Source organism: Pygoscelis adeliae, unplaced genomic scaffold, assembly GCF_000699105.1.
Source record: "Pygoscelis adeliae isolate BGI_AS28 unplaced genomic scaffold, ASM69910v1 Scaffold127, whole genome shotgun sequence".
Lineage (NCBI taxonomy): Eukaryota > Metazoa > Chordata > Aves > Sphenisciformes > Spheniscidae > Pygoscelis > Pygoscelis adeliae.
In genome coordinates this window covers 164,304-178,288 of record NW_008825208.1, presented here as the reverse complement: position 1 = coordinate 178,288, position 13,985 = coordinate 164,304, and the positions used below count along the sequence as shown (strand labels likewise).

At 35.9% G+C, this 13,985-nt stretch overlaps 1 protein-coding gene across 1 annotated transcript in view; it reads right to left on the bottom strand.

Annotated features, from left to right (window-relative positions):
• The window catches only part of MCCC2 (methylcrotonoyl-CoA carboxylase 2 (beta)), a 34,960-nt gene that overhangs the window by 1,378 nt on the left and 19,597 nt on the right, over positions 1-13,985 (bottom strand). Inside the window, 9 exon segments of the mRNA XM_009328930.1 lie at positions 6,151-6,236; positions 7,475-7,589; positions 8,382-8,538; positions 8,810-8,876; positions 10,962-11,038; positions 11,243-11,315; positions 12,577-12,623; positions 12,626-12,668; positions 13,499-13,598. Of these exon segments, the coding sequence (XP_009327205.1) occupies positions 6,151-6,236; positions 7,475-7,589; positions 8,382-8,538; positions 8,810-8,876; positions 10,962-11,038; positions 11,243-11,315; positions 12,577-12,623; positions 12,626-12,668; positions 13,499-13,598 (765 nt within the window).

The following is a 13,985-nucleotide window of genomic DNA, read 5'->3' as shown; positions in this document are numbered from 1 at the left end:
GGGAGACTTATTTTGCATTCTTTTTTGAACTTACTTCAGTGTTGGCTAATGTTTAATTATTCGTCTGTGGAAAATTTAAAAATACAAGAAAGGCTCATGAATACAGAGCTAAGACTGACTCTACCAAAAGAAAGCATAGCCATTCCTTTCTAACTGAAGTTTCCAGCTGCAAATTTCCAGCTGCAAATTTCCTACTGTTTGAAGATCAATTGAAAAAAAACTATTAGACAGGAAACAATATATTTTGCACTCTTCTCTCAATACTAAATGTGCCAACCTCACCCCCAAAAGAAAGAGGACTGCAAGCTGTACATAAATACATGCTGATAAGCTCAAGGCAGCAGCAAACACTTCTGAGTGTTTTCCACCTTTGCTTTATTTTGCCATTTGCTGTGAAAGTAATATTCATCAAGTCAGATACAAATGTTAAGAAATTGACAATGCATGCTTTTTATTTTACAACAAATGCATGTACCTAGGATGCACAAAGTGGAATTGTAATAAAGGACACCTGTAACAAGATGAGACACAAGGGATCAGACTCAGCTTAGGAGCCTGTTTCCAACTAGCAGAGAGAGAAGAAAAAAGATACCCAACTCAGAAAGAACGTTCTACTATAAATACATCTTATAATGGTGCAGCTCCCCAAGTAGAGGAGACTGTTACCCTAAACAGGGCACAAGAGCAAAGCTGAAGTACAAAAGGAGAAAGGGGTTTGGAAAAGGGAAGACACTGCTGTTAATTGGGCAACATTATCCTGTTGCTTTTTTGGGACTGAAAACAAAAGCTTGATTAAAGAAATTTTACACCACAATAGCTGTGGCACTCACTGACCTGGCTGACAGGTCCCAACCAGCATAGAAAGAAGTCTGGAAAGAAAAGAATTTCTTTCAAGGGAAAAAAAAATGCTATAAATCCAAATAACAAAAATAAGGAAACTGTAGTTCTATCTAATCTATTCTCATTTTAGGATTCTCAGTATCTTCTTTCTAGTGGGCTAGTAAGCCGTGCATTGGAATATTCTAACAGCCATGCTTCTGTCTGCATGCAATTGGTACTAACAGCAAATTCTGTTGCAGAAGACACACAAGAATTGTCTGTATCATATTCTGGATAAAGTGCATGGTATAAGCTCTTGCAGTCTGGTTCCTGTGAATAACTCCTTTCCTAACCGTAGCTTTAAATTGCAAGTAGTAATTCATTAAAATATTTTGGCATATTTTAACAATACTCCCTTGAAAAGAGACTCAGAGTCTTTGCTTCTTACCATACAGCAAAAACAATTAGAAGCTTTTTTGTTCAAAATAACCAAAGGATCAAGTATAACTTGAGTTTACTGAGACTTACTCAAGAGGTTTTTGAATTCTCTTGTTCTTCCCCAAGATAGTGGTTATACCTGTTCATATAATCTAGCATGACAGAATGGCCAAGATAGAATCTTTCCTATACTTTCAACATCATGAAGTATGCATTACCAAAGTTTAATGCATATGCTTTTCTTTCCTCCTTCTTGTATTTTAGATCTTGATTTACTTTTGATGAATATAGTCAGATTAATCTGCCGGAGGGGTGGAGAGGATCCCTATTAATAGTGAAAAGCAAAGTAGTTTTGTGAGGTCAAATCAACCACAATCCCTTTGTTTTCTTAGGACTGTGAAAAAAACAACTGTAAGAACACTCTCACAGTAATTTCTATTTTTAAGCAAATTTGGTATTTTTGACTGTTACAGCTTCGTTTGCTCTGCATATCAAATTTTTTAAATTAACACTTGCAATTAACTTTTTTATTTAGGAAACACATTGAAACTGAATGAAGGAATTAATACTTCTTAAAAGCGTTTAATAAATCTGCTAAGGGCCTGGGGAGGGCAGGGATGAACCGAATCAAAAAGAATCACCAACTTAATGCGGTACCTTCCAAGCTGCAACTTCATAGTGACTACTGCTGTAATAAACGCTTCCAAACATGAAGCACATTTTAATGGCAGATTTGTTTTTTGTAACAACACAGTAAACTTATATTGACAACCACAAAGATTTTATGTTGCATGGAAGCCAAGCTGCTTTCATATGGTCACCCCTGGCTTCTGCTTCTCTTTGTTTTATGAAAACTACATCCTCTACTGGGATGTAACATTAATAATTAAACTATCTATTAAAACCCCATTGCTAGAACATGAGTCACAACTACAATCATAAAATATTTGTAACCGAGACACTGTGAGTAAAAGAAATAAAGTCCCCAAAAGTAAAATGCTCATGTAATTTGTTAAGATGCAAACCACTGCAGTTCTTTTAGAAACCTGTAAGCAGATTAATATAACTCATTAAAAAGGGTGCTGCCTAATGACTCCTGTTAATTAAGACTGCTCACTGTGAAAGGTTCTAATCAAATAATTGATTAAAGTTTGATTAGAAAATACAACTGCAGGGAACAGTATTGACATCCTGTACATACAACAAGTTATAACTTATAAGCAAAATTATGTAAGCAGAGTAAACAGGGAAATTTGCTTATATTTTAACATCATTAGGGCATTTTCCTTCCCTCTCACTATTACTGCTAAAAGCTTGATTCAAAGCCTAACGACGTCAACTGGAAGAGTCACACCAATCTCAATGCACATTAGGGGTGAGACAGACTGTTCCCCATATCTTAGCAAGAGGACAGAGGGACCTGTCCAAAGGATCAGAGCGAGGGAGCCTCCAAACTGGCTGCGCCCAAGGAGCAATACAGACAGCATTTTTTCTGCCCATCTATCATTCTTTCCTCTCAGTAATGGAAAGCTGTTGGAGTTTTCTTGTTGCTCTTTTTGGTAGAGGGATCTAGTTAGCATCTGACAAAACCAAGGCTATCCAGGTACAGTTTCAATATAGCACCCTGATGTTTCATTGACGGCCAACTGTTTTTTCTACCATGCTTGGGACCAGACAGGAAGCATTCTTTAGAACAAAGGGAACAGGTTACTACTTCTCCCTGACCTATGGTTGCCAATAAGCAGCTGCTGATGTTGGCTGACAAATGGGTTGGCTCCAAGGTGCAAGGTGGCTAAATCCCTCCCTCAGGTACATTACTTGCTGCAAAAACTGTAATCCTACTTCATCTCATTGTTTCTGCTTGGGCAGCCTACTCCACAGTAATGAAAATTTTTGAGCTATCGGTCTGAGATCTTGCTTAGGAATTAGCAGTAAACGACGAACAAGGCACATATGCGATAATATTGGCAGGATGGCAGGCAATCAGGACAGAAAACATAACAATATCTACCGATATACCCAATTATCTCTACAAGACAGCAGAGAGCAATTAAGAGCTCCTAGACAATGCAGACTGTACCTACATGAATTGAAGAGAGAGAGAAACCAGCCTGGACTGTCTTGACCTGAGCCAGTCACACACTGTTCTCACAAGCACTCCTCAGTGAAAAGGGGCATTTCACTTTCATTGCTTTTAACCAGATGAACCTCAGCGGGATTTCAGCTCTGACATTTGACCTCATGTCTCAGCTGGGCTTATTAGCTTGAGTGCAGCATCACGTGAACCCAACCACATGCAACCCAGACCCATGCTAGTTCTCAGCCAGCTCACATCTGTGCACATTGTTTCCCTTCCAAGCTACAGGCACAATAAGAAGTACGTAACTATCCTGCTTTTTTAAATGAAGGACCAGACATGTAGCATTAAGAGCACTTCCTAACCCCTAGGCTAGGCAAACTTAGGCTATTTACTGAGGTGCCTTCTGGATTTGCAACCTAACTTCACAAAATGGCCAGATATTCTAGAAGCATGAACTGGTAAAAGTTGCTCAGCAGAGAGCACAAAGCTGGTGTTAAATACTCCAGTTTACCATCTAAAAACCACTGGACATTATTAAAAATTTAGAATGTGATTTTAATTCTAACCTTAATCTTACATGTAAAACCACTTTCTTGCAGATTAGTAACTTACTGTTGTAAATATTGACAATGGTCTGTTGTTTTTTTGGGAGAGAACAAGTTTTTATATCGCTAATATACTGAACATATTGAATGTTAAATCCAATTATTTTCAATCATAAGTACAAAGAGACTATGTCTGTGTTTCCCATGAACATATAAAAAAGCAAATGTAAAAAAAAAAATCAAACCATTCATCTTCTCCTCCCTCGTAGGGATTAATTTTAAATACAGACAGTTTGACTCACTTTTTTAATGTTGTTATATCACTGGAAAATTCTTCTCCTTAAAATCCAGTTATAAAAGATGACAATATGTGTTTTCATTTTTGCCTCAGGGCACAAGGTTTTGTGACACAGGTACTAGGCTTGATCTTTAAGGGGTACTAAAAGAGATAGCACAGTAGTTTTTAACAGCTGACACCATCTCTCAATTTGGGGAAAACCCTATGAAATTTAAATAAATTAAAAAGATTAAAAAAAAATAAAATCAAAACTAGTGTGCCACCAGAAAGTCCATGTCCATAACAACTCAGGATTTCACAAAAGTATCCTCATTGATTATATGTAGAAACCCCAATAAATTGTAACTTAGTAGCAGTGAGGGTTGTACATATGCGTGAAACCTCAGGAAGTTGACAGTATCTATGACTCTCTGCAATACTACCACACAGGCCTCTGCCAGAAGCAGAGACCAAACAGTAACCAGACCGAACTCCTCCCTAAATCCATGACCCACATGCTATACGATTGCACCACTGAAATCTGCCTACATGACACCACAAACCCTGTGCTACATATCCTACTGAGAATACTTATCCCATCACAGCACCAGCCAGGGCAAAATGGCAAGAGCTTCCATTTGATGAGGGCACTCATTTGATTAAACATTAAAATGAATATGGATCCCCCAGGTACGATTAATTCAGTTAAGTTCATTCCACTATCCCAACAGAAAACAGAGTAAAAGCTACCATTAATTTTATATCTTCCTTCAGATAACCATGAACAATGCATAAAGGAGCTCACTGATGCTATGCTGCTGCTGTCGCTACTGTATCAAATTTGTCATACATGAGGTTAAGCAGGTATCAAGTTAGACAAAAAGGCCCCAAACTCCTTCTCTTATTGCATCTCTATGACATTGCAGAGTATCTTGCACCCACCTGTTCACATAATTTCTGCCCACGATGCCCAAATCAAAATTTATCATAACCCAACCACTCTGTACTCAGTTTGTTTCCAGACTTTCCAGCTTGCAGGTAAGAAAATCATCAGTAATTCTAATTCAGCTACACAAACACATACATACAGCAGACTCCACAGTTGTATGAGACTAATATTCTTCCTGCAAAATGAGAAGCCACAGAGGCACAGTAAAGCCCCGTTGTTATATGCAACCCTCTATCATCATTAGCAGCTGAGAGCCTGTGGAGAATTAGCTTTTGGATACCACAAACAGAAAAATGTGCAGGAAGATTAGTACAGACAGGATGAAACTAAGGTAGAGTAACAATCAGAGGCCAAGAAAGCCTCCAAGCTAGTTTCCAGAGGTAACACTCCAGGATGCCACCTTGCTTCGTTAGCCTAACTAGTTCCTGGGCATTTACTAATGTTCCATTAACCTGAGCACAAAATGCTGGAAAACACTTCTCAACAAACATGAATATGCTGCGCCCATCAGCTAATGCTCTATCCAAATTGCTATCATCAAATGCAGTCACCTACCAAGATCATGACCTGAGATTTGCAAATGGCTTCACGTCTTCCTGAAACTTCTCCTTTACCACTGGCCTCTTCTACTTGCAGAATCCCACTAAAATGAATTCTTCCTAACACACATGCAGCCACTTAGTATACTGTTCAATGGGCTTTAGAAAGGTGACCAGATGCTACACTGGGGAGAATGATATAAAATTTATCCAGAATAAAATACAAAGAATATAAACTCCATGCTACCATATCATTACTTACAGAATCAGCAGAAAAATTCCTGCAAGTGCATGCCTTCTTCTCACACCGTACATACTACCAAAGTCTCAGAGACAAGGCAGACAAAACACTGATTTGAAACTTGTTGATAACAAAATCCTGCACAGCAAACAATCTTTGTTCTAGATTGCTCTGTTCTGCTGTTCTTCAACACCAAGATTTAGACATTATTGTTATGTCCTGTGATTACAATTAAGTTTTGGAAAAGTCATTTATATGTTACCTTGCACTGGAATAATAAGGGTTTCCTTCCTCCTCGAACCTCCTAATGATTGGCTCCTTCAAAGCTGCTTCATCTGCCTCAGATAACTAAAAAAACCAGGCAAATAAACACAGATAAGATACTCTTTAATATTTTCTTCCACAATGACAGCAGAGCTTTATATGCAGCATCAAACTCAAAGAAACTGCTTAAATGGTCTCCCCAAAGTTTTTCCCCCTTTTTACACACAATTATCAATTTAGCATATTTGACAATGAAATTAAAATACCAATTTTCTAAATGGGTGGGTGGGAAAAGGAGAGAAAATATACTTAGCTGAGTATAAGAATAATTGGGGATTAGCACCTGAAAAATTACTGATGCCACTGTACTGAATAAACCCTGTTCTGAGTTGCCTTTGGCAAGATTTTTTAATAAAACAAGTCTGTGCTATTCTAACACTGGGTTTCTCTATGATCCAGAGTGGTCACCACTGTAATTCACAAAATTTTCAAGTTTCTAACACATTTTACTGACATTAACTATAATTATGTTTCTCAAACTTCTTTCTGGGTATCATCCTGTCCATCTTAGGGATTTGGGAAATTAAGACAGAGAGAGATGAGGGTGAATATATTCTATCCACAGAAAGCCCAAGTAAAATGTAGAAAAAAGAACTGTTGAGATGAAATGTACATACCACTTCATTATTCTGAATAACTACTCATGATAAATACAAGCAATTTTAAGACATCACAATAAAGGCACCAGTATAAACATAAACCATGTAATTTAAAAAACTCAAAGAGTGTACAGAGAAACTAGAAAAAATTATTAAAGAAAATACCACTAATTTTCAATTAAAATGTTGAAATGAGTCAAAACCTTTTCCAAACCTCTACAGACTTTTGCTGTTATAAGTTTCATAATTCTCAGTCACTGAATAATTTGAAGATCAGCTTTCTATAAAACTGCCTACTTCAAAAATAACTGGAAAGACACTTCGGTCTCCCATATTCCTACTCATACTCCCAAACCAGGGAGGATCCCTGGCTGCTCATCTTGGGCAGAACTAATAATCTGGTGCACAAAATACGAAAAGAAGATGATAGGAGAAATATTCCTCTTTTTAAGCAAAGACAAGAAATGTCATGAATGATCTTCACATTTAGAAGATGCAAACAATAACATTTCATAAATGCTTCATGTTTGTCAATGCACGTGTCACTGGGAGAATGACAGTTCATTGGTGTCTCACTCTGTAACATCCTTTCCTAGCTAATAAAGTGAGCAATTCCAGTGAAAGAGTAAATGATAATGACATTACTGCAAATGAAAGAAGTACCTGTTTTCCCTCCCTTGCTCTTTGGTCCTTAGCTATTGTAGCTAGAACAGTTGCAGCTTGTTCCCCTCCCATCACCGATATGCGAGCATTTGGCCACACATAAAGAAATCTCGGACTGAAAAAGACCATATTAAATATTAAATATTAAAATAAGACATTGCCTTATTTCCTAGTAAAGAACTATTTCTCACTCAGCTAATAATTCATTTCTATGCATGAGAATCTTACAATGTATTGGTTTTTAAAGAATGCAAATTAATGTACTTCAGTGCTTGCAGCATTATGTTTGAAAATGCGAAAATTCTGCTCATTTCCTATATTCAACCACCTTAAAAATTTATTTCTCTCTTTCTTGAATCTCTTCATCTCACACCCCCCCAGGAATTTTTCTCTTTAAAAATATCACCAACAACTTCAGTATCAGGGACCTTGAAAAATGAAAAAAACATTTATGTGAGTCATGTCCAAAGGGTCAAAAAAAAAAATCCTTAGGGGTTCTGCAAACATTACTCATAAAAACAGGCTCATTAAAGTGAATAAGGATTTTTTTACACAAGCTGGTACTCTTCATATGAATGCAGAATAAACGACCAGCCCATACTGCCTAATGATTGTTAAGGACTGTTCAATTTTTCCCCCAAGAGCTAAAATGGGAGAACAGCATGTCAGCACGTTTACATGTTAGAAGATCTCCTCCATCACCTAATTCAAGGTTAAACATGAGCCTATCAATCTCAACAGGTTTGTCAGGTTGCTATTTACTTATAACCATATTCACTGAGAACTGGTTTGTTTTCCAAATAGCACAACTTCTGCAAGAGTTTAGACAGTTTTTCAGAATGGTATTTCACGGTTATGTTCTCTTAACTTAGTCTTATCTCCTGTCATAATTTGAAGTAACACTTACCTATATGCTCTTCCACACATCCCATAGTTTCCAGCTCCGTAAGAACCACCGATAATCACTGTTATTTTAGGTACATTGGCACAAGCTACAGCAGTTACCATCTTGGCACCATCTTTTGCTATCCCTCCAGCTTCATATTCTCTACCAACCATGAAACCTAAAGAATTACAACATCAAAAAAAGGCTCGCTAACTTTATATTATTATACTGTGCTATATGTCATACTATATGCTTTTTAGCACATGCAGAAAAAACTGAAGAACAAATCATAAAGCAAGGCCTTCACCAGCTGCTGACAGGCTGATTTCAGAAAAGGCTGGAGATATAGGTACAACAAAGCACACAAGATGCTGTCTAAAAGTCATAGCCTCACCAGTTAACAGCAAGGACTACAACATAGTGAAACTTCAAATATTGAGCTTATTCACCTGTAATATTCTGCAAAAACACAAGGGGAATATTTCTTTGGCAACACAACTGGATAAAATGTGTACCCTGTGGAGAGGAAAGGGAGAAAAAAAAAAGTAAGCCATTGAAGTTGTATTAGTGAAGATACCACTACCAGCACTCTGAAGTCTGTGACAAGTCTCCTTCCACTGAAGCCCATGGGAGTATTTGCATCATGAAGTGCTGTACTACTTCTGCTTCACCCAAAGTCAACTGCAAAACATGCATTCACTCTAGCAGAAGTAAGAATATGCCAAAAATGTGTGAGACCAAGGGTAAAGCAGAAATAATATCCTTAAAAAGCATTACTGCTGATACTGAAAAGCTCAACTGTTTTGACTCAGCCAATGTGTCAAAACCACAGCCAGCTTCACAGTGTGGCATCTGACACCGAGTTTTGTAAGCCTGTCATGGAAATTGAGACAGCCAGTCAGAAAAAAATACATCCCCATTTCCTGTACAAAAGAAGATTATTCTCTGAGACTGGGAAAGGTCCACATACACTATTTGCTCATGGCCCTGCCAATTGCTGTAACATTTTTTTTTCTCAGGGCAGATGCCCTCTCCCGATTTTCGAGGAAAAGACCATTTTCCTAGCAAATATACAAATAGTACATTCCAAGCCTCTGCTTCAACTAGAAATAATCTAAATCAATAAAGTTCCTCAGCTTATTTACACACTGCTAGTAAAAAGAATAAAAAGGTACATAGCCCAGTAACTGAAAAAACCTAACTTCTTCACAATACAAAACCAGCAAAATTTATGAAAAGAAAACAAAAAAGAGAGAAAAATCATAAAGCATAATCTTCAGCTAGCTTCTTCAGAGAAGCACTCGAAAAGCATAGTGATGATTATGGGAAAAAGATGTGCCACAACTCATTACAAAAATGGAAAAGAAAAAAAGGCATATTGTTAGATTATGATGCTTACAGAAGCAACATCATCAACAAAGGTCTCTCTAGAAATGAAACACGTGAAACTAGCCCATCTCCTCTTACAGTACTGATATGCCAGCAGAAGTCAGCAGAGGAAGATTCCTTACATTTTTTCATTGGTAGGAAAAAAGTTGCAGCCCTAAATTATCAGAACAATACCAAAAGTATTAGAAATACTGAAAGAGTTATTTTCAGTTTGGAAATAACTGTGTTAAACAAATACTAGCCAAAACCAATGTCACTTACTGCAGAGCTCCAAGTTGAAAGTATTCCTTCAGTACATGAAACTCAATTTCGTGTATTATTTTATCACAGCAACAAATCAAGTAAAATTACTTCCTTTCTCCAAATATCTCATCAAGGCTTCCTTTTTCCTATAGATTTTTAATACTGATTTCCTCACCATTAGTTTGAGGAGCCTGCTAGAACAGAACTACCATATATAATGGCTATTACAAAAAATTCAACTGACAGTAGTTTCCTGAAGAAATAAAGAACTAAACTAAACAACACAGAACAAGGTAAGTAACCACTTTGCCCAGAAACTCTTTATCACCATCAGTCCCCCAAGCCCAATCTGTAAAGCACTGTTAACTGTAATGCAATCACAATATTCCATCAAAAATGGCCTTTAATTCACAAAACAGGTATTTTAGTTCACAGATTTTATGAGACTGCACATGTTTTCACTCATTAGTCTAAGCCAGGAGCTGCCGCAGCAAAGTATGAAAATTAAATCTCTGGTAAACCAATGAACTGAGTAGTGGAATGCAGGTTTGAAATTTTCCAGTTATGACAAAAACAATGATGTGATGTATTGTAGTACTTCACAGTTTAGAGGTTAGGAATTATAACTAATAGGGTATTTTATGCAATCAGCATGGACTTTTCTTGTAATTGCTGTAAGTTTCAGGATATACTATTTCAACTGTGTTGTAGTCACACAAATTCAAATGCTGTTTTTCTAACTATATTTCCCTATTGACCTATCCACTTCATATCAGGAAAATCTACAGAACACTGTTTCTAAAATATGGTCAATTATTTTTACGGCTTATTAAGCTATTTCATGTTTACATGAAAAACATGGATGCAGTCCACTTTCATTATTTAAAAAAGTTCCTCATTTCAAAACCAAGTTGTCCACCAGCAGCTTTGTTTCTCAATAGCAAAGAAGCCAATAATCTATTTATTTACCTTTTTTGCTGACTCTGAGAAAAGAACTCCATTGTTTCCAATAATTCCTACTGGATAACCAAATATTCTTGCAAATCCTGAAGGAAAAATATAACTTTGTAAAATTTTCATATATATTTATTCTACCACAGCATATAAAGGTAAAACTTTCTCTTAGTAACAGAAACTGCCATTCTTTTGAAGAAAAATGTTATTATAAATATCAATGGGTGAGCCAAACGGAATGAATCCAACTATAAGACCAGTGGGAACATGTACAGAATAAGTATATTTCTAAATACCTGTAATTAAAGTATCCCCATACAAGGCTTTGAATTCATCAAATTTACTTCCGTCTACAATTCTAGCAATGACCTTAAGAAAAAAGAGAAAAATAAAATGAAATTCCTAATCCTTAATAGTTTTTAATATGTTTAGAAAGAAAGACCATGCTAACATATAACTTAAAATAAATGCTTTCCATTTAGAGAACGTCAAGCAGCCCACCATATAAATAGTCTGGATGGCAGGCAAAGCCCATTTACTTTTTAAAGTGTGATTTATCTACATGTTTACAAAAAATGGAATTTCAAGATTAAGAATATTCTAACCGAACAGTTTAATTTATACAGGAACAAAGTTTTCCTGATTAGTTAAATTTCAAAGAAAAACTGCTACTTCTGGTTATATTAAATATTAATCAATAGACTCACATTTATAAAGAGAAAAACATATACAGCCGTGAGTCACTTTCTTAGAGATAAGTTTATTTTCAGCTTTGTTTAAGTTTGTGACATGCAAAAATAATGAAGGTCTGTTCTGAGGTTTCTCTGAGATGCAAAGGAGCCATTTTATATAAATATAGATCTATTGCTAGCAAGACATTTGCCAGAAGATATTTATTTCAACTTTAAAAGAACATAAATCCAAGCTATTGCAACTTTCGAGAGTGTAGTGTAAGTGAGACTCAATGAAAGTCTTCATCTTTTTTTCCCTTAACGCAAAGCAAATCCTAGTAATTTCTGAGAAAATATTTCACGAAAGGTACATACTAAGACTCTTTCTAAAATAAATACTTGGTTGGTAGTGAAAAAGGCTCTGAATATGGGATCTATGCAAAATATGAGAAAGGATGTGGTCTTGCATGAAGGTACCGAGGCAAATAATTACACTAGACCTGCAGCAGAGTACAACAGTCTCCATATGTGGTTGGGAGAGCACTGAAATGTTTGGTGTGCTTACAGTCCATAATTTTTTAAATATCTGATCTTTACTTTCACAGGATTAACAGAAAAAGAACGCTATCACATCATTCAGCAAGTCTATAGAATGCTTTGCCAATGCAAAGTTCCCTATTTTCTGGCAGCTTTTTCAGAATGTTATCAATCTCTCATCCTTGCTCATTCTTCTTAAAAGTATAACCAAAAAGCATTATATTTTCAACATGTCATGGCATGGATCCGCTGGATAAAAATATCAAAAAATACATTAAAAGATTTTATGAAATTTAAATATTCATTATATACCCCAAATCAGATTTCTGTAGACAAACTATGATGATATAAAGAGTGATTTCCTGCAAGAAAACTGAGTGCATGCATGTATGGGCACGCGGATCTTGCATTTGTATTCATACCTCTTTGACATCAAAGTTTCTTTTCAGCTTGTCTCCAAATATTCCATTTTTTTTTTAGGAAATAAAGGCTCTTCTGATGGTTCTATAGTCACCTGTAGCAATTTAACAAATCAATTTACACAACAAAGAAATTATTAGTCCACATTATGACTTAAAAAACCAAACAACAATTAATTTGCCAACTGCTTTGAGCACAGTATTCTCTTCATCAACCACATCAAAATGCCTGTACTGGCTTGCCCTCATTTTGCGTAAAGATCAAGTTTCTCAAACTGAAGGTTGATAACACTTTCCCACTTACTGTTACCTTTGTTTCTACTCCTGCGTATACCTCCATATGTGCTCCATTTCTCCCATGTTATCAAAAATTAAGCATGCCCTCCTATTTGCTTACCTTCCCCCTGTGCCCTATTAGGCACATAGTACTCTGAAAGACCAGTGAAGACCTCCCCCATATGCTATCCATCCTGTCTTCTACAAAGAATTTTTAAATCAATACAATACAATGACATGATTTTAGGTCTATCCCCTCAGTTTTATACCTTTCATTAATAATCATAGAAAATGTGTATTCAAAAAGATGCTTTAGCAGGTATCTAATTTTAAGTCCATGGGAATGATCATGTGGGCTTAAAATTAAATTAAGCACCTTGCAAGACCGCGTTAATCTTAAAGCGTAATTCTGTGATTCTGAAGCACTGTTCTAGTTGCTTCACTCCTGCATGTAATCCCAGTGATTTTATTGGGAATAAAGGAATGTAATTGCAGAACTGAAACATTAGAGAAATCTTTAAGGACAAGAACCGTAACTTCCATTTTCAAAGTGTCTAAAGTCAGAGACAAAAAATGTGTTGTATAAATCAGACGAAGAAAAGCATTCCTAATTTAAACAATGCAATGTTTGCAGATTCTATACACTTACGTCTACTTTCTTTTGGAGATTTAAACTTCTTACAGCTTTTCTTGCTAGATGAAGTGCATGATTGTCATCCAAAGCATAATGATCTGTTACACCAGATTTTCTGTACGTAACAATAGTAATATAAAGACTTAAAAAAAAAATCTGACAATGAAAATTTAAGGTTTTAAAAAAATTTAAGACTTTAAAAGTTTTATATTTGTCTTTAAAATATTAATGCCACAATACAGCTCTCCATGTTTTGTTATGGAGTTTATTTACTTTCAAAATAAAACCAATGCCTGAACTTTTCTTTGAAACAGTACATCCGAGTTATCAGACATGACATAAAATAGCAACTCTAGGAAGTAAAAAATCTAAATGACAATATAAAAGATGACAAACATTGTTCAAATGGAAATTAAAATTCATTTGAAATAATAAAGAAAACATGTTTACAGAAATGTTATGAACTGCCCTTAAAAATAATTATTCATTTCAGTAAATTGAA